At 32.6% G+C, this 21264-nt stretch overlaps 2 protein-coding genes across 2 annotated transcripts; one reads left to right on the top strand and one right to left on the bottom strand.

Annotated features, from left to right (window-relative positions):
- Window positions 1-9167: 9167 nt before the first annotated feature.
- LOC142628655 (uncharacterized) lies at window positions 9168-10441 on the bottom strand. The gene is made up of 2 exons (XM_075802705.1): window positions 10429-10441; window positions 9168-9532 (listed from the first exon to the last, which is right to left on the bottom strand). The coding sequence occupies exons 1-2, from the start codon at window positions 10439-10441 to the stop codon at window positions 9168-9170; spliced, it is 378 nt and encodes a 125-aa protein (XP_075658820.1).
- An 8450-nt stretch (window positions 10442-18891) lies between these two features.
- On the top strand, window positions 18892-21264 carry LOC142629773 (L-type lectin-domain containing receptor kinase IX.1-like). Its single transcript, XM_075803808.1, has one exon. The coding sequence runs from the start codon at window positions 18974-18976 to the stop codon at window positions 21161-21163; it is 2190 nt and encodes a 729-aa protein (XP_075659923.1). The 5' UTR covers window positions 18892-18973; the 3' UTR covers window positions 21164-21264.

Here is a 21264-nt window from a genome sequence, read left to right as displayed (position 1 = left end):
TTGTTATGAAAGTGTTGTGAAAAATGTGTTGGATGTCGCACTTTTTTTTCACAATACCTTTATTCATAATTGTGGTTTGTTCCAGTATGATTTTTTTTTTTTTAGCCTATAAAGAATTAACACATCAACAATTGTGAAAATATTGTAGCAATTTGTTGTGATAATATTTTATTCTTTTAGGGTAACAACTCATATGCAGATATAAAATAAAATAAAAAGCGTGTTTAATGGGTGATATTTCCCAAAAAAAAACTAGTTTTCACCAAAGAAATGTTATATTCACAATATTTTCACAATAAATAACAAAGTAATAAGAAGTTACAGGTTGTTATTGGTAAGCAAAAAAATATTTTCATTGGTAAGTTTAAATTAGAACTAATAACAATTTACAACCTATGATTTGTTATGAAAGTATTGTGAAACACCTTTCTTTTTCACAATACCTTTATTTTTAGTTGTGGTTGGTTCTAGTACAATTTTTTTTAGCCTATAAAGAATTAATACCTTAACAATTGTGAAAATTTTGTGGTAATTTGTTATGATAATATTTTATTCTCTTAGGGAAACAGCTCATATGTAGATAAAAAAAAATAAAAAATAAAAAGTGTGTTCAATAGGCAGTATTTCCAAAAAAAAAAAAAAGCCAGTTAAACAATTTGGATTAAATAAACCAAAACTACTGTAACTTTGAGCATTGACCCTTTTTATATATAAAGAAGTTTAAATTAGAACCAATAACAATTTACTACTTATGATTTGTTATGAAAATATTGTGAAAAAATGTTCTAGATGTAGCAATTCTTTTTTCATAATACCTTTATTTTTAGTTGTGATTGGTAGGCATGTTCAAATTCCGCCCGCAACTCACTAAACCGGTCTGCACCGATCCAAACCGCACCCATTTGAGCTTCACCGAAGGTTTATGGTGCGGTGGTTGGAGACGATTTATGAGTACCGACGATGGCCGGAGCGGCAAGCGGTTGTGGGTTTTGCATTCCGACGAGTAACCGAAACAACCTCCATGTGTGTGTGTGTGTGTGTGTGTGTGTGTGTGTGTGTGTGTTGATGGACATATAAATGTACGCGGCGGAAAATAAACAGATCTACTTCATTCATAATTGTTAACATATACTATGTAATTTTCAGAATATAGAATAAGAAAGTGTACCTTAGAGCGGTGAATTTCAAAAACGAAGATCAGAAGCACTTGGGAACACTTTCAATCTTCACTCCAATTCCACTAACGCCCAAGATGTGTGGTCTCTCAATCAGTTTCAAAAGGAGAATGATAGAGTGTCTCACTCTCACATACACACCATTTCACAATGATGTTTCTCTTTCATACATTAAAATTTTGTATGTTTCTCTCCTTATAACTGATTATCTAATTGGGCTAGCCTTTTGGATATTTTCAATTGGGCTTTAGTATGTGATTTGGAGTGGGATCAAAAGGGACCAATAAGACACTAGCTCCAATGGGCCTTGGGCTTTTTTCTGTCAACTCTTGACAAGTCCAAAGTTACCAATAACTATATTTAATACCACTATAAAAATATAGTTGCACTCTAGGCCTTATTTATAAATTATATCCCAAGATTTTATTATACATGCAACCCCTTCATAAAATATTCGTAGTAATACAAAATCATGAATGTAGACTGCCACTTTCTAAATTACTACATCTTATCCTTGAGTACCCGGTTTAATTATTTAAAGTTATTCAACATATATTTATGAAATTCAATTTCATAAATATATACTTTAGTAACTTCTTACCAAAGTGGTTAGGCTTAACTCTCTGAACAACTGATCCATTAAACTTATCTCAATGGAATATTTTATATCTCCGTTAAGAGACTATGAATTCCATCTTGAGAATATATGTTCCATCAACACTAAATGTGGCTGCCCAACATACTGAGATTTTGACCATTACAATAGATCTCATTCCCAATATATCAAAGCGACCTACACTTCATGATCAGGTTCATTATTCTCTCAGGATTAAAAGTTCATGCAAATATAAGTCGTGAGTTTATTATTCATTTGACAGTCGTTAAGAGAATAAAAAATCTCACAACGGTCCAATTCAATATGTCTTAACTCTTAAAAAATATTAACATACCAACTAGAAATCTCAATTTCCATGATCAAGACAAATCATCTTAGTTGGTATGTTATAGTCTTCGCAGATAAAATGCCCAACTTTATCACCGACTACGAACTAAAATTCTGAGTTTACAAAGAGCTTGTGATTTATATTTTCTGTGACTAAATCACATAAATCACATACTATGCATCTCATGAACTATATGATAATGTCCCAATATTCATGTTACCATTATTTTTAGATAATAATAAAACAACTTTATTAATCACAACATTAAGTCATACATAATGTCATACATAATAACATACATAGCATCATACAATAGGATTTAAGGACACTAATCCTAACATGTGTGTGTGTGTGTGTATACAGATATATAATCATGTTTCAATTTTAAAATACAAGAATTTCTAGAGAGAGAGAGAGAGAGAGAGAGAGAGTACCAGTGCAGTAGAAAGGACAAGCATGGAACGGTGAAACTGAGACTCAAAGGCGTGTAAGTGAGAAAGGAGAAGGAAGAAGAAGAAAATAGGGTTAAGTTAAATAATACAAAACGACGTCATTCCATTTATTTATTTATTCTTTTAAAATATGATCTAAAATGACGGCATTTTGGAATTAATAATAATTTTAATATTAGGTTCAAAACAACGTTGTTTTGAACTTAGAATTTTCTTTTTAAAAAAAGGTAGAACGATGTCGTTTTAGTTAAAACCTAGTTTAAATTTATGAATCTCTTTTAATTTCTCTCTCTTAATCTCTCGTCTACCTCTCTCTCTCTCTCTCTCTCTCTCTCTCTCTCTCTCTCTCTCTCCTCAACTGCTGCCCTTGCCACCACCGTCGTCTGCCACTCAATGCCACCGTTCTCCATGGTTTCGCCTCTCCTATCTACTCTTTGTCCAAATTATTATCTAGAAATTTCAAGAGAATATTTTGATGTTTAATACCTAGTTACCATGCTTCTTGCTATGCTTTCTTCCAAGTTTGTGAATTTATATAATGCTCAATATATACCTTTTTCTTCTTTCAATGCATTTTAGAAAGATGAAGAATTTGTTTGAAAATTTAGTATGGGCATTAAAGATATATTTTGAAAATGTTTGTCTGGTTTGTTTTTGAATATTTATGTTTGATATTTCTATGTGGGTTGCTTGATGATTCTAAATGTCATTTGGTTTTTTTTTTTTAATTATTTGTTTTTTGAGTTTTGCACCAAATTAACCACACAGCACCACTATGGTCAACTGAACCTAGTGAAGACCGATTCCTACCCTTCACATGTGAGGTGCGGCCAAGCATGAGGGGAAACCAATATTGTGACAATTTGTTGTTTTAATAGAGCTTAACAAGCGATATTAACCACAAAAAAAAAAAAAAAGGCTAGCGGAACAATGCCACTTGAACAAACCAAATGCATTGTTGCTTTACTCATTTACATTTTTATATATAGAAGTTTAAATTAAAACCAATAACAATTTATCACTATGATTTGTTATGAAAATGTTGTGAAAAATATTGTAGATCTAGCACTTCTTTTTCTACAATACCTTTATTTTTAATTGTCATTGGTCCCAGTATGGCATTTTTATTATTTTATTTTAACTTATTAGGACTTAACACCTCTAACAATTGTGACAATTTGTTATTTTAATAAAGTTCAATAGGTGATATTAACAACAACAACAACAACAACAACAAAAAGGAGAGAAGAAGAAGAAGAAAGAGCCAGCAGAATAGTGCCACTTGAATAAACTAAATGCACTGTTACTTTACTCATTCACACTTTTTATATATACTATTTTGGGCAGCACGTGCAAGGCAAGTGCTTGCCGTGGAAAAGGAGTAGTAATTAAGGTCATCAATTCTAGATTTTATTTGTATCACAAAACAAATATATAAATCATTTGATTTTTAAAGTACATAAAAATTTACATTAATAAAAATAGACATTAATTTTAAGAATTTTGATATTTATGTCGTAAAATGTTAATCTCATTCATACAATAATTTTGATCAACAACAAAATTAGGGTAACTATTTAACATATAAATATCTATTTTACTATAATAGTTTTTTAGTACATACTTGTTAAAGGGAATATATCCACTCACTAAAATTTTCTAAGAATGATAACAAATATTATTATCTTTTAACAATAAACAATTGACTTTTGCTAAGAAAATTAAAAAATTAAAAAAAAAAAAAAAAAGATAACAAAAGGCATGTGTTATTGAATTTTTCATTAGATAAATTATAAGTTTCGAAAATTTTAACCTAGTGTCGACACCTCGCAACTGCTCGACCACCCATCGCGGCAATGCTTACATGCATTACACGTGTGTTGAGGTGTGTCGTACCTCAGGTGTGTGACTGGAATTTGGGTCGATTTTAAGGAAATTACAAAGGGTAAGTGAAGTTGCTACCAATTATTGGGTTTTTTCTAAAGTGTGATTGGTCACCTGACTTTATTTGATTTTATTACCGATCCTAGGTTAAAAAGAAATGTCGTTTTTCCTAATCTAATATGAATGGGCAAAACATCTTGATTCTTGAGTTCAGAAGTCTGGTTATGTGTGGGGAAGGTGTTAGGTATACCACAACGTCTGTTCGTAAACAATCCTTTGTTTTAGTAAAATCCTAATTTTTAGACATTAGCAATTGAAAACAAGCTATTGGCATTAGCTTTCGAGACTTTAAATGTGTTGGGCTTTGAGGTTTGGTTTCAGAATGGGTGTGGTCTCAATTAATGCTTTCCAAGTGTGTTTGAAGTTGTTGCCAAATTTTCACGGCAAAAATCCGGCAACATTTCGCCTTATTATCATGGCGATAATCCGTCGGCTCTTCACCTCAAATGCATCATAGCACGCCAAATACTATTTGCACCAAGCTTTCAAGGTGAGAATACAGTAATGGGGATACCCCATTTTCACGGCAAAAATCCGGCAGAGTTTTGTGTTTGGTGTGCTATGGCACATCGGCAGGGTTTCGCGTCTGTGTATACGGCACGTATCGACATGCTCGCACCGTGGCAAGCCAAAGCCCTCCAAAGTGTAAAGCATGTTGATGCGTGTTGCATATACAAGGAACCCAATATCATTGAGTGACATGAATCAAGACAATCACACCACGATGATCGTGCACACAATATAGCATGAATATGCACCTACGACAATCGCCTTAAGCGCATACCCATACTACAAGGTCAAGAGCTCTCATAACTAGAGTGGGTCACTCACGTAGCCACGAGAGTCCATCATACAAAGTGCATAATCACCCATATACAAGCAGGCATATGTCATCATGCACAATGCATCCACATAGAGCAGGAAAGTAAATCAGACATTACCAATGTTCCAAGGGTATGGCCCAACATGGTATAGGAAATGTAAAATAGACATTGTCATACCCAAGGAACGCAGCCCAAGCAAGAAGTAGGAAAATAAAAGGGGTACATGGAGGGGTATCCTAATACTTACTCTAGAGAAGAGGCTTAGAGACAGAGAAAGAGAAGACTGCTCTAGAAGGGCTAGGTCCCCTAATCAACTGAACATTACCTTTTGTGGGCTTGCATCCTTTTGCCCTTTTGGCTTGCATCTAGGAGGTCGTGCCCTGGCTCCAAGCGCCCGTGCTTCGTGCACGTACATACAAAGACAAAAGAAACAAGCTAGCAGACAAGCGAAGAAACACATAGAAGGAGAAGCGTGCTAGAGACAAGCAAGGAAAAGATGCCAAACGAGGGCAAACAAACATGTGAAGCACATGAAAAGGCAAACAAACATGTTATCAGACAAAAGAGGTGTCCTAGGAGGACAAATGTAGGTTTGGATCGAGTGTCCATAGTTCCATTAAATTGGAGTATGGACGAAACAAAAACTCATGCATGAAAATGTTGGCAAGCGTGCAAAGATGAAAAGAAGTAAAGATAGCCAAATAGGTGGCGCAAAGCAAGCATGGCAAGCATATCAACATCGCACGAAGTGAAGAAAGGCGTGAATGAAGCATACCAACACCATAAAGGAGTATCTCATAGGTGATTAAATCCAAACAAACCCTAGGAGGGATGGATGTAACGGTTAGGATGTGTGCCCTTAAATCCTATTGTATGATGCTATGTATGACTTAATGTTATGATTAATAAAGTTATTTTATTATTATCTAAAATAATGGTAACATGAATATTTAGACATTATCATTTAGTCCATGAGATGCATAGTATGTGATTTATATGATTTAGTCATAGAAGACATAAATCACAAGTTCTTTGTAAACTCAGAATTTTAGTTCATAGTCAGTGATGAAATTGAGCATTTCATCTACAAAGATTATAACATATTAACTAAGATGATTTTTCTTGATCATGGAAGTGGAGACTTCTAATTGGTATGTTGATATGTTTTAAGAGTTAAGACATATTGAACTAGACCACTGTGAGATTTATTATTCTCCAAACAACTGTCAATTGAATAATAAATCTCACGACTTCTATTTACATGAACTCTTAATCTTGAGAGAATAATGGACTTGATAATGAGGTGTAGGTTGCTTTGATATATCAGAAATGAGATCTAAAGTCACGATCAAAACCTCAGTATATTGGGCAACCACATTTAGTGTTGATGGAACATATATTCTTAAGATGGAATTCATAATCTCTTAACGGAGATATAAAATATTCCTTTGAGATAAATTTAATGAGTTTGGTTATTCAGAGTGTTAGACCTAACCACTTTAGTAAAGAGTTGCTAAAGTATATATTTATGAAATTGAATTTTATAAATATATGATGAATAACTTAAAGGATTAAACCGGGTACTCAAAGATTAAGATGTAGTAATCTTCAAAGTGGTAGTCTACATACATGAGTTTGTATTACTACGAATATTTTATAAATGCGTTGCATGTACAATAAAGTTTTTGGATATAATTTATTAATAAGGCCTAGAGTACAATTATATTTATACAGTGGTATTAAATATAATTAATGGTAATTTTGGACTTGTCAAGAGTTGATAGAAAAACCCAAGGCCCATTGGAGCTAGAGTCTTACTTGTTCTCTTTTGGTCCCACTCCAAGCCACATACTTAAGCCCAAAAGGCTAGCCCAATTAGATAATCAGTTATGTATAAGAAGAGAAATATACAGAATTTTGTATGACACTATTTTGTGAAATGAAATGGTGTGTATGTGAGTAAAAGTCACTCTCTTATTCTCCCTTCAACTGATTAAGAGACCACACTTCTTGGGCGTTAGTGGAATTGGAGTGAAGATTAAAATTGTTCCCAAGTACTTCTATCTTTGGTTTTAAATTTCACCATATCAAGGTACGCTATCTTGTTCTTAAATTCTGAAATTTACATAGTACATGTTATCGATTGCGAATGAAGTAGATCCGCTAATTTTCCGATGCGTATGTTTTGTATGAGATACAAACCATGTTGAACCAACAGTAACCACACGAGCACAAGCCCACTAAGGGCGCAAAGCAAGGCAAAGCCTAGATCTAGAGAGGCTAACATGGAGATAAAGTATGGAAACAAGCAAGTAAACATAAATGTGCAAAGAAAATGATCTAAACCCTTTAATATAGACCTAGGTATACAGATGTAGGCCAAGACCACAGGATCTAGATCTACACCCCATCGGAAGGGCCAAAAAGCAAGAAAGAGAGATATCAAGGGACAAAAATGGCTAAAGTAGCACATGGCATTGCAACCAACATAGATCTGAGCAGACAAGCATGGCATGAAGCACATAAACACATAGATTTAAGCGTATGAACATAGATCTAAACACTAACATGTAGATCTAAACAAAAACATGGCAAGGAACACAAAAGCATGTAGATCTAAGTATAAATATGGCAAGGAGCCTACAAACATGTAGATCTAAGCACAAACATGAAATTTAGACATATCCTAGCACCCAAGAAGGCTAGGCCAACAACATCAAAGTGGTAAATCATGGCAAAAAGCAAGCAGACATGCTTAGAAAGTTATAAAACATGCTAGGAAGCTAAAACTCTAGGAAAAGTAAATGAAGCATTTTATTGAGCAAAAAGAAGCTAGGAAAATCAATAAAGAGAAAGGGGTGTGGATTGTAGCTAAAAACCTACATCCACACCCCTAAACCAAAATATCCAAGGTATAGAACCAAGAAGAGAAAGATTGAAAGTAAAAACACTACCTTTTGATTGTTGAGAGAAAGGAGGAAACTGCCCAAAAACTGCTCTAAGACTGCCCAAAAACGTTCACACTTCAGATTTGGTTTGGAAAAGGACGTTTTGGCCACATTATATATATGTAACACTTCTTTTTTCACAATACCTTTATTTTTAGTTGTGGTTGGTTACAATATGATATTTTATTATTTTATTTTGACCTATAATGAATTAACACCACAACAATTGTGAAAATATTGTGTCAATTTTTTGTGTTAATATTTTATTATAAAGTGAAACAGTGCGAATTGGACAAACCAAAAATAATTGAGTAAATCTACTGCAGCTTTACGCATTCACAAAAAAAAAAAAAAAAAAAAAAAAAAAAAGCCAACGAAACAGTGAAAATTGAACAAACCAAAACTACTGTAGCTTTTCCTATTCACTCTTTTTATATATAGAAATATACATTGTACTTATAATGTAAATTTATATTGTAAATACATAAAAATTGGCAAACACATTTACGAAATTTGTACAATATATATATATATATATATATATATATATATATGCAAATGTATATAATATTTACCACTTTTTGTTTGTATACAATATAAGCTTACATTACAAGTACAAAGTAAACATATAAAGATCCTTTAAAAAAAATTACAAAAAAAAAGCTCAAACCAAAATGGTGAACTTGAAGAAAAAAAAAAAAGAAAAAAAAAAAGGAATAAGGGCAGCTCACTAAACCAAAAACACTGTTTAAATACTGTTCATGAGCCTTTTGGCTATTTTTATATATAGACTAGGAAGGGTTGCATGTGCAAGGCACGTGCTACTCCTTGAGTGAGAATTTTTTTATTTTTTATTTTTTGAGAATCAAGACTGCAACTTTTATTCCTCAACAGAAATTATGTCAGCAGTTACAAGTTGTTGCACATTACATGGTAGATCAACTGACCAAATGTGTGGACAAGGTATACATTTTGCTGTTTTAGCTAATCTGTCTGCCACAGAATTCCCCTGCCTTTTTACATGGACAAAACTTGCTGCCACAAAATTCAGAGCTAAAGTTTTTATATCATCAATTATACGACCAAAGGAGCTTAGGCACGGTGAAGCTGAATTAAGGGCCTTAGTAATCGTCTCTGATGAGTCGCCTTCAAACACCACTTCGCGCAGACCAAGTTCCAAGGCAAAGACAACTGCTGACCTGTAAGCCAAAGCCTCAACGTCTTCAACGTTCAACACATGGCTATCTATTTAGTATGATAATTTCATAGGAGAAGGTATTTGACATCAAATGATACCATGCTAGCGGTATTAAAATCCAATAAATGTGAGACATGTCAGCAAAAAATAACTAATTCACTAACAATTAAAAGACATGTGTTAATGGGTAGTTATTTTTGCACACATATCTCTCATTTATTGGATTTTGATAATGTGGTATCATTTGATATAAAATACTTTTTCATTTCATAAAACTTATTTACTAAAGACAGTATATATCTACCCACAAAAAAATTCTACTAAGAATAATAACCAATGTCGTTATCTTCCAACAATAAACAACTAAGGTTTGATAAAACATTGCCACAATATTTAAATTTTCGTAATAAATGATGACATATGCTACAATTGAAACTTTTCATCAAATTAATTACATACAACAATTTTCAATGAATATTTTGTTATTCATACTTCCTTCTTTAACATTTTATTTTATGAGCCTAATTACATTACTAAAGACAGTATATATCTACTCACACAAAAATCCTACTAAGAATAATAACAAATGTCGTCATCTTCCAACAATAAACAACTAAGGTTTGATAAAACATTGCCACAATATTTAAATTTTCGCAATAAATGATGCCATATGCTACAATTGAAACTTTTCATCAAATTAATTACATACAACAATTTTCAATGAATATTTTGTTATTCATACTTCCTTCTTTATCATTTTATTTTATAAGTCTAATTACATTACTTAGCTTACTTAATTTTTAATGAAAATCTTTTTAAGAAAGAAAAAAAATAACAAAAATAAAAATATATATATCATTGAAGTTTCTATTAGATCAAATTATAAATCTAGAAGATTTAAACCACAAATAAATTAGTATTCTCTAGGTAACAAATAGAATACCATACATCGCCATTTTTACTTTCTAAGTATAACTAACACATAAAACTCAAAATACACGAAGAAAATTGTTGGGACATTAAAATTTCGTGGGGCATTTTAAATATTACAATGAAATATTCTAGGAATCATAAGATTTTGTTAAGGTTTAATTAAGAGAGTAACAGCTGAGACTATATACTTGTCTACAATTTATAAAAGAGGAAATTATTCAACTTTAAAGTTTAAAGTTGGGGGATGAAACTACCTCAAATATAAATGAGGAAAGTACTTTTTTTTCCATAATTTTTTTTCTTAGTAAAACTATGTGTTTTTTACATTAACCAATGTGTTAAAAAAAAAAAAGTCGGCCCAAGAAAACTGTTTGTAAAATTGTGAATTTTGGCTCAACAAATTCACTAAACAAAAAAAAAAAAAAAAAAAAAAGTCAAGAACACAATAAATGTCACGATATTTTCTCTATACCTTTATTTTAGCTATAGTAGGCCCTGGTAGGATCTTCTATAATTTTATTTTAGAGTAATGCTACATTCACAACATTTTCACAACAAATTCTAAGTGGTAAATTGTTATTGGTTTTTAATTAGGACAACCACTTTAAATTATGCATTAAAAGAAACAACAAACAAAAAACCAACAAAAGAAAATTGTGCGTAAAACAGTGAATTTTTACTCACCAAATTTGACTAAACCAAAAAAGAAGTCTAGGAACACAACAAAATGTCATAATATTTTCACAATATCTTTATTTTCAACCGTGGTAAGTTTCGGTCTGATATATTATCTTTTTCATAGAAATGCTATCTTCATAATATTTTCATAACAAATTCTAGATGTCAAGTTATTACTGATTTTAAAATCGACCCATGACTGATATCACTTTTTTATCCATCAATAATAGTTTACCTATGATTTATTGTGAAAATGTTGTGGATTTAACATTTTTTTTATTTGATCTATAAGAAACTAAGATCTCAACAATTGTGATAATATTATGATAGCAACAAGTGTTACAACATTTTTATAAAACATTTATTTTCAATTGTGGTTAGTCATAGTCTCATATTTTATTATTTTATTTCGACCTATTAGAAATTGACACCTCAATGATTGTTAAATTTGTTGTGTCTGTATCTATATCTATATAATAACTAATAGTTGAAACGTTTGACTTTTTATTGGCTACTCCTTATTGCACCACATGCCCACACAAATTAATGCCACATTCACATTTTAAAACACCCCAAAAAAAAGTGCCTTTTCGGTTTGGTGGTTTATGCGAACCGCTCAATGCTATTCTTAATACAGTTGATTTTTCAATTGCCTTATTTAAAGATACAACGTTCTGTTTTAGTAGTTACAAAATATCAAACAAACGATTCTTTCTGATCTCTTTCATTATCTATGCTCTTCTCTCTCTCTCCTTCACTCTAACATTTATTTCCTGTGGACACTTTTTTTTGAATCAGTTTTCCTAAATAAGTGTTCCTCTATCTGCTGTTGAACAATCTCAGAACCAGGACTTCTTGCCAAGTGCCAAATCAAGTTCAAAGGTCTGCACTTCTCATTTTATAACACCTTTTTACCCTTCTAATCATTCTAGAATATATTCTCTCATAAAATAAAATGTCAAATTATACCCATGCAAAATCCAAACCAACGCATAAACAAATTTGGCCCCACAAACTGTCCCTATAATTTTTTTTAAAGATAAGATTCTCATCCTATATAGTGATAAACTTTGTATATCCCTCACCAAAAACAAACAAATAAATAAATGGGCGATCAAAAAAACTAGGATGTACACGAAATTTTTTTGAACAATTATCTTAAAAAAAAGGGCTTCAGTTTTGCCTCTTTGTCATTTAAAAAAAGAAAAACAAACTTACATTGGAGGGTTGGGGTTGACCATGAAAGGAGACCCATTTCTTGCTCTCTTTCTCTGACTCCTTAGTATTCGGCATCCAGACTCACTATTTAGTCTGATTTTTCTTTCTTCCTTCTTCTTCGTCCTTACTTCTTTATTCCTTTTACCTTTTTTAACTTATGAGTTATGAATCTCTAAGTCAAAGGTTTCTTTTTTCACGTTACAATTTGCTGGATTGCTCCAACTCCTACCACGTGTCTGGCCTACGTGTTCTGGCCCACCAGCTTTCACCCACTTCAATATATTTACAATTTTATTTGCTAATTGGGTAAATTTCATAAACATACCCTGAGATTTGGCATAATATCCAATCAAGTCCAAAGGATTTAAAAACTGACCACTTTAGTCCCTAAACCCAAACAGCTTATAACGCCGTTACTTATTTTTAATTCTATTCCAAAACTCTCCTCTTTCTCTCATCTGTCTCCTTCAGTCTCTTTCCTCTTTTTCTCCGACTCTTAGAGCTTTCCCAATAAACGAACAAGAAGAAGAAGAAGAAGAAATTGTAGAACACGTTCTTAGAAAAGAAAAAAAAAAAAAAAAAAAAAAAAAAACCTTGAATGGAACCAACAATCTAACAAATTTTCATTTATTGAGTAAAACACAACAAATCAGTTCATTTGAATATTTAAATCCAAGTCAAAGAACCTGCCGTCAAGAACCATACCAAAAATCAACATCAACACAAAATCAAAAACCAATCTCGGCTTCAAATCCAAAACCAAACCCAACAAATCAAAACCCCAAAAAAAATCTTCTCAAATTCACAAAAATGTCAAACCCCAGCACAGAATCAAAGTCCAATCTCAGCTTCAAATCCAAAACCAAACCCAACAAATCAAAACCCCAAAAAAGAAAAATCTTCTCAAATTCACAAAAATGTCAAACCCCGGCACAAGCAACTCACTCCATTACCAAAGCTCTGGCTCTCTATGAAAAATCTCCATTACATCTCTATGTTGTAAACAGGTTGAATTAGTGAGTGACCCATCATGTGAAGGTCACCTTGGGAGCTTCCCACTCTTTTAATTCATGATCTCATCCACTTGCATGCAATTGCAACTCCCTAGTCTCTACTTTCAGTTAGTGACCCGTCGAGTGTGAATGTTGGAAATGTCTAGATCATGGCTTTGTCGAGACCGTGGCGGTGCGTGCGTTCTGTGACTACGACTGTGGAAGATGAATCAACATGGGAAATTCTAGAGGCGATAGCCACACGCCACACGCCTCCGCCGATCCAAACCAAAAAACCCACAAAATATTCAAACTAAAACCCACAAAATTCTAAAGCTAATCCACACACACACACACACACACACAAAAACCCAAATCTCCTAACACAGATCTAACCAAAACTCACAAACCATTGCAACTCCACCACCACAACGCACCACAAAGACAAAGAGAGGTTAGAGAAAGGGACGAGGAAGCCATATAGAGAGAAGAGAAAGGAGCTCTGGGACAAAGAGGAGAGAGACTGAAGGAGACAAATGAGAGAAAGAGGAGAGTTTTGGAATAGAATTAAAATAGGTAACGGCATTATAAGTCGTTTGGGTTTAAGGACTGAAGTGGTCAGTTTTTAAATCCTTTGGACTTGAATGGTATTATGCCAAATCTCAGGGTATGTTTGTGAAATTTATCTTTGTTAATTTTACAATTTCATTAGTTTTTTTTAGGACAATAATATTTCATTCGTTTCTTTCCAGTTTCCAAAAAGTGAATTTTGACCCTTGATGTGGTTTTCTTTGTTTGCTAGCAAAACACTCCTTCCTATTTATATAATCATTTTTTGCTCTTTACTTCGTTTTTTTTTTCTTTGGAACCAATTTATTTTTACCCCCTCCTATTACTAAAATAATTTTAATTATTTACCATGAGTTCCAATTAACTCAACTAATAAAATCTTTAATGGTTGATCAAAAGATTTGTAGTAAGTTTAAAGGCTACTGCCAAGTTTGGATTGCCTCATTCTTTTCTTATCATTTAAAATAAAATAGTTCAAGTTGCAAAGTTAACAGCAATTTGTAATTATCTCAAAAAAATTAAAAAAATCAGTAATAAAGAAATTTAAATTTAATTACTTTTTACTTATGTCTATTAAACAAAAAATAAATAAATATTTAGTATAAAACCATTAATTAGATCATTTCTACACTATTATTGATCTACATTATTCAGGTTTACCTCTCTCTCTTTATAATTATGACTATATCATTCATTTGATTGAAAGGCCATAGTTTAGCTTGAGGGCCGGCTCAATAGGTGATGTAATTGATGTAATCGTCTAAGGCCCCCACTTGTAAAAAAAAAATTTATATATAATATATTTATCTATATATTTTAATTAAAAAAAATTTAAGCATTTTTATTGGTCAATAAAATGCATTAAAAATACCCCATTATATCCTAAAATGCATAAAATTAAAATGGAAAAAACAAAATAGTCAAACTTCAGCTAACAAAATTAAATTTTAGAAGACAAATTTCTTAACTCATTCTTAAAATATGCTAAAATCAAAATTAATACCTGAAAAATTCATTACTAATACAACTTAATTGTCTTGAAATATGCTAAAATAAAGATTATAAATCTCTCATCTCTCTATCTCACTGCCTCTCCATCTATATTCTTACCTCTCTTGTCTTCGTCTTCATCTTGATTATTGATATTTTTCCATAAACTTAATCAGTCACTGAAATTTTTCTTTGTTGATTCCCTTCAATTCACAGCAAATTCAAAATTGAAACCAGTCTCCAGACGTAGGGTGAGTTTTGTTGGGCTTTTTGAAAAAGTGCATAATGAAAAAGTTGAGTTTTTAAAAAGTGCATAATGAAAAAGTTATTTTTCAAAAAGCTGAGTATTTGGTAAAAACTGTTAGAAAGTGTTTTTTGAAAAAACTGAGTGTTTGGCTAGCACTTATAAAAGTGGCAGTTTGAAGGGTAAATTACTAAAAAGGACAATGTCTATATAAAAAGAATTTTTGTTTTAATTATCTCTTTTAATGCAAGTTATGGACACAATATTTTCACAAAAATTTCACAATAAAGTTTATATAACAAGTTGTTAATAGTAGGAAAAAAAAAATGTCACTAGTAGGTCTAGATGAGAACTAATAACAACTTACTATGTAAACTTTATTATGAAATTGTTATAAAAATATTATGTCAATATTATTATTTTTTTTTCTAAAAAAAAATAGTACTAACTTAAAAAGTTTAGAGATATAATAAAATGTCACAATATTTTCACAATACTAATTTAAAATTAATCTTTGTAAAATAAAATTTTATTAACACTTATCTTTTAAATAAGTTGTTCTAGTACCCATAATTTTTTCTCCACTACATACTCTATAACATCACAACTTTAAAAAAAAAAAATTGTAAAATAATTTGTGTTCTTAGTCATTATATTTTCTTCTACCTTGCATAACCAAACCCAAAAACTCTTTTTTCTTTTTTTTTTTTCTCCTCCACATCTTTTGTTCATCCTCATCTCCTTCGTCCTTATCTCCTGATCTTCTTATTTTTTTTCTTTCACTTTTTTCTCCTCCACATCTTTTGTTCGTCCTTATCTCCTTCGTCCTTATCTCCTGATCTTCTTATCTTCAGTTCCTCCAGACACACATACCCACCCACCCACACAGATTAGAGAAGACGAAGAAGAAGACAAACGAAGCAGAAGAAGAGGAAGAAGCAGAGAAGACGAAGAAGAAGACGAAGAAAGCAGAAGAAGAGGAAGAAGATTCACCCAGCGGAGCAGAGAGATGAGATGAGAGGAATGAAGGTCAGGGTAATTTGGTAATTTTCGGACTCGCCCAACAGATAGTTGAAAACGCTGCTGAACTTTTTATTTATGGACCTTCAGACCTCCATAAACGGATTGGACGTTTTTGCTTCACCAAACGCCCAAAGCAACCCAACTTTTACATAAATCTGCGTTTTAGCCCCTAAAAGCCCAACCAAACGGGCACCTAATCTTCAGACTTCAGAGAGGCTCTCTGTCTTTCCGAAAATGAAGAGTCAAGTCTTCTATTTATTTAACTTATATTACATATAATTTTAGTTTATTTTACTGCACAATTGTTTGATGGGAGTCCCATCATGTGACACGTTTGATAGGACACGTTTTTTGCTTTAAAACTTAGCCATAGGGTGGTTTCTCACCCAAAAAAAAAAAAAAAAAAAAAAACCCTTAGCTGATAGAAGTACAAGCGCACAGCAGCACAGGCTGCACAGTTGCGCAACTGTGCAGTGCAGCCCACAGTTACAGCTTATAAGACCATAGTTTCTCACTTTTTTTTTTTTATATGAATAGGGTTCCTCACTTTATCTATTATTATAAATTATTATATCAATTAATAATTTGATGTGTATTATATCAACTCATTTGTATTATAGTGATACTAATTTATTGAACCATGTATTAATTAATTTTTATTTGTGCAGGTTTAGACTTTAAAGTGGTCACTACTTTAAAAAATTGCAATAACCAAGTTCTATTGTTCTATACTTTAAATTTTATTTTTAGATAAATTATCATTTTTAATTATAAATTGTGTTTTATTTGTCTATAAATATTTTCTCATTATAAATGTCTACTAGAAAATATTTATCTGGATATGAAAAACTTCAAAAAAAGAGAGAAAAATTGAAAAACAAATTGAATCTCAAAAATGATCTATGGATAAATTTGTTACTAGTATTAAAAAAAACACAATAGAAAGTTGGGTGAAAATATTACAAATGAACAAGAAACTTATCAAAAAGAGTTGGAAGATAATGAAATTATACAACAAAAAGAGAATAATGAAAATAGTCCTAATAATGTTCAAACATCTAATGTAACAATAATTGATAATGAAAAACAAAATAATTTAGAAGAAAATAAAAAAATGACTAACCTACTTAAATATATATAAAAAAACTCCACTTAAAATTTTCGCCTAAGGCCCTCAAAGTTGTTGAGCCGACCCTATTAGCATCAGATTGTCTAATTTTCATTTTTTGATATTTGATAGACTAGATACACCTTATATTGAAGATTTGCTTTCTTAAAGTACTGTATTTTGTGAGGTCATATTAACTGCAATTTCACTATCTAATTGATTACTATTCAATGATGTTATTCTACTTCTACCTTTGCATTCTGAATATGTGGAAGCAGCCATGGGGTCTTGGATGTACAAATACTTAAAATCGTTTTTTGTTCAATCAATTCAATGATGTTTTGTTACATATCTTGAAGGCTTTATTTCTAAACTTTTTAAACAACTCAATCAAATTTGGATTAAAGAGGAGTACTTGGGAAAAAAATTAGAGCGTTTAGCAATAGTAATACTAATTATGGTTGGCTTTCATATGAGCTGCTACATTAATATTTCTTTTTTAGTTTTATTTCATCTATGAAGTGCATATGTAGCCATATAAACAACTATAAGTATTTAATTGCGTCGGTTATCTTGATAATTCTTAATGGACTTTTCTTAAAGATTTTTTTTCATTTTTCACAGCAAATATTATGCTTGTTTCAATTCAAGAAAAACACAATTAAATTATACATTTATGTAAAGTTTTCTCATGCATTGCACAGATTTTTAACTAGTAATAATATATATGTCAACTCATATAAATATTTTTTTTTAAAAAGAGCAAAATCTGATGACTGAAAAAAAAAATAAAAATAAAAGTGATGAACAATACATATTAAGCAAACTAAAAAATGTGGTAACTTTTACACATTCACACCACAAATGTTATACCATTTTCACAAGTTATTTATTTTCAGTCGTAATGGTACTTTGTTAATTTCTACGTTGGTCCTTATTAGGAAATCCAAGTTCAAACTTGGGCTTGGTAATTGGACACCGCGTGAAGCAGCCGACTTTATTGACCAATAGAAGTTTCTTTGGTTATTTGAAGGAGCAGCCGCGCCCAACTTTTAGAGCTTCTAGAACAGGTTTTCTCTATTATTTGTTTACTAATTAAGCAATAGTACTTTCTTGATTTGATTGCTGATTAAAGAAATTTGATTTATATCTCTCACCGGTGTTAGATATTTGAGTTCAAATTCACATTTTTACATTTTAAATAATATTATACATATTTTTATATATTTTTTTATCCACATGTATTTTAAAAAATTATAAAAATTTTATCTCAAATTACAAAAATCTTATCTCAAATTACACTACCAAAACAACCATGTAAAATGAGAACGAAGGTTTGCCAGAGCTCGTTTGAATATCAGAGTTAAAAAAAAAAAAAAAAAAAAAAAAAAGGCAACAATCATGTATGTGATTTATGAGCCAAGTGTTAATCTTTATTTGTACAGCTGGGTGGAGGTACTACACGTCAGAAAATTGAGCAAGTTGTACGTCCACATGGTCATCATTGATTAATCTAGTCTAGAGTAATATATAGCAGCTGGCAGCTACTATATAATTTGGTGGACCTGGCAGCTGGCAAATATTGACGGGGAAGGACAAATTATGATGATGACATACGACTAGACCAATTTCCAAAAAAAAAGAAGTCCAATTTAACCATGGCTTACAAATAGGTACTTCCTTCCATCAAACAATCTAACTGACCTTCACTCATTCCTCTCTGCATTCAACCATGGCGCTCTCCAACGTACCTTTTGGCCTTGTTCAACCTCCTCAAAAAGTCCAATTTCTTTTCAATCAGCTCTTCATCTTCTTTTTGTTGCTACTTCCCAATGCAATGTCAATTTCCTTCAACTTCCCTAGTTTCAACACAGATAACAGTAAGCTAACCTTACAAGGTGATGCATATACGAACCCATATGGTCTCCAACTCACAAAGGATACTCTTGACGGCTCCATCGGCAGAAGTGTTGGTCGTGCCTTATATCATGAACGAGTTCACCTTTGGGATAATAGCACAGGGAAGCTTAACGTTACAGACTTCACCACGGACTTCTCCTTCATCGTTAAAGCTCTTAATATGTATGCTGGTGCCGGTGATGGGCTTGCTTTCTTCATCACACCATTTAATTCAAGTATCCCTAACAATTCAGAAGGCGGGTATCTTGGACTGTTTAGTCGTGAAACCGCTATCAACGGCACTCGAAATCAAATTGTTGCCGTTGAGATTGACACTTTTAAAAACTCCTGGGATCCGTCGGATTCGTTACTGTATGCTCATGTGGGATTCGATATCAATTCCATTGTCTCAAACAAAAGTGAGACTTTGCCACCAAGCATGAATATTACGAATGGGTCAACAACAAATGTAAGGGTAAGCTACGACTCAACATCCCAAATTCTTAGTGCGTTCCTTACTTATGCTACTGAACCACCAATCAATCTTTCATCTATTGTTGACTTGACTATTTTGCCGGAATGGGTTAGCGTTGGTTTCTCCGCTACTACAGGTTCGTCGATTGAGTTACATACAATACTTTCTTGGTCATTTAATTCAACTTTAGAGGCTGGAAATGTGTCTACTCAACCAACCAACACAGGAGGTGGATTTAATCAAACAAAGGAGACAGGAGATCAAACAAACAACACGGGAAATGGGAGCACGAAAAAAAAATTGGCGTTGATCATTTGTTTAGCAGTGAGTTCCGGTGTAGTGAGTTGTGGTATAGGTCTACTTTGGTTTATTTGTTGGAGAAAAAGGGCCGGTGGAAATACAGAAGATTCGGGTGATGATGGCAATATGGATGATGAATTTGAAAAAGGAACAGGGCCAAGGAGGTTCACATACCGTGAACTTCTCAATGCAACAAACAACTTTGCAGAACGAGGGAAGCTTGGAGAGGGAGGATTCGGAGGAGTTTACAAAGGTTTGTTTAGTGAATCCAATGTGGAAGTTGCAGTTAAGAGGGTCTCAAAAGGATCAAAGCAAGGAAAAAAAGAGTACAAGTCAGAAGTGAAGATCATTAGCCATTTGGGACATAGGAATTTGGTTCAACTCATTGGTTGGTGCCATGAACAGCGTGAGTTACTTCTTGTGTATGAGTATATGCCTAATGGAAGCCTTGATTCTCATCTATTTGGAGCAAAGATTATGCTAAAATGGCCAGTAAGGTACAACATAGCTCAGGGATTGACTTCTGCAATACTCTACCTTCATGAAGAGTGGGAACAATGTGTAGTGCACAGAGATATAAAGTCTAGCAATATCATGTTGGATTCAAACTTCAATGCCAAACTTGGCGATTTTGGCCTTGCTAGACTCGTAGACCATGAGTTGGGCTTACAAACAACTGTGTTAGCTGGGACCATGGGCTACCTTGCCCCGGAGTGTTTCACCACTGGTACAGCTTCTAAGGAATCCGATGTTTATAGTTTTGGGGTGGTTTGTCTTGAAATTGCATGTGGAAGAAAGCCAGTCGATCCACGGGCGGAACCAAGCAAGGTTAGGCTAGTAGAGTGGGTGTGGGATCTCTATGGAAATGGTCAACTCCTTGAAGCCGTTGATAAAAGATTAGGTATGGAATTTGATGAAGGGCAAATAAAGAGCTTGATGGTGGTTGGATTATGGTGTTGTCATCCTGATCCCACTAGCAGGCCCTCTATAAGGCAAGTAATGCACGTTCTTAAATTTGAAGCTTCTTTGCCCAACCTTCCATCAAAGTTGCCAGTGCCAATGTATGTTGGGCCCCCAATGGACCTATGTAAATTATCCAATACTTCATCGGGTTTCACCAGATCTAAAGATCAAACGCAATGTTCATGTAGTAGTTGTTCTACTAATTCGTCTATGTCAACTGGCCCAAGCAAACCTCTTCTATATTCAAGCAAAGCTGAAGTGGAGTTAGCTTCAACTATGCATTAATGTATATGATAATTCAAACTTTTGTAATGAACTTGAAACCATGCATGTATCATGAATGTAAACTTTTATTTAAACGTATCTTTCCTGAATGGTTTGAAAAA

Source organism: Castanea sativa, chromosome 3 (genome assembly GCF_040712315.1).
Source record: "Castanea sativa cultivar Marrone di Chiusa Pesio chromosome 3, ASM4071231v1".
Classification (NCBI taxonomy): Eukaryota; Viridiplantae; Streptophyta; class Magnoliopsida; order Fagales; family Fagaceae; genus Castanea; species Castanea sativa.
This window is presented reverse-complemented; position numbering and strand designations above follow the sequence as displayed.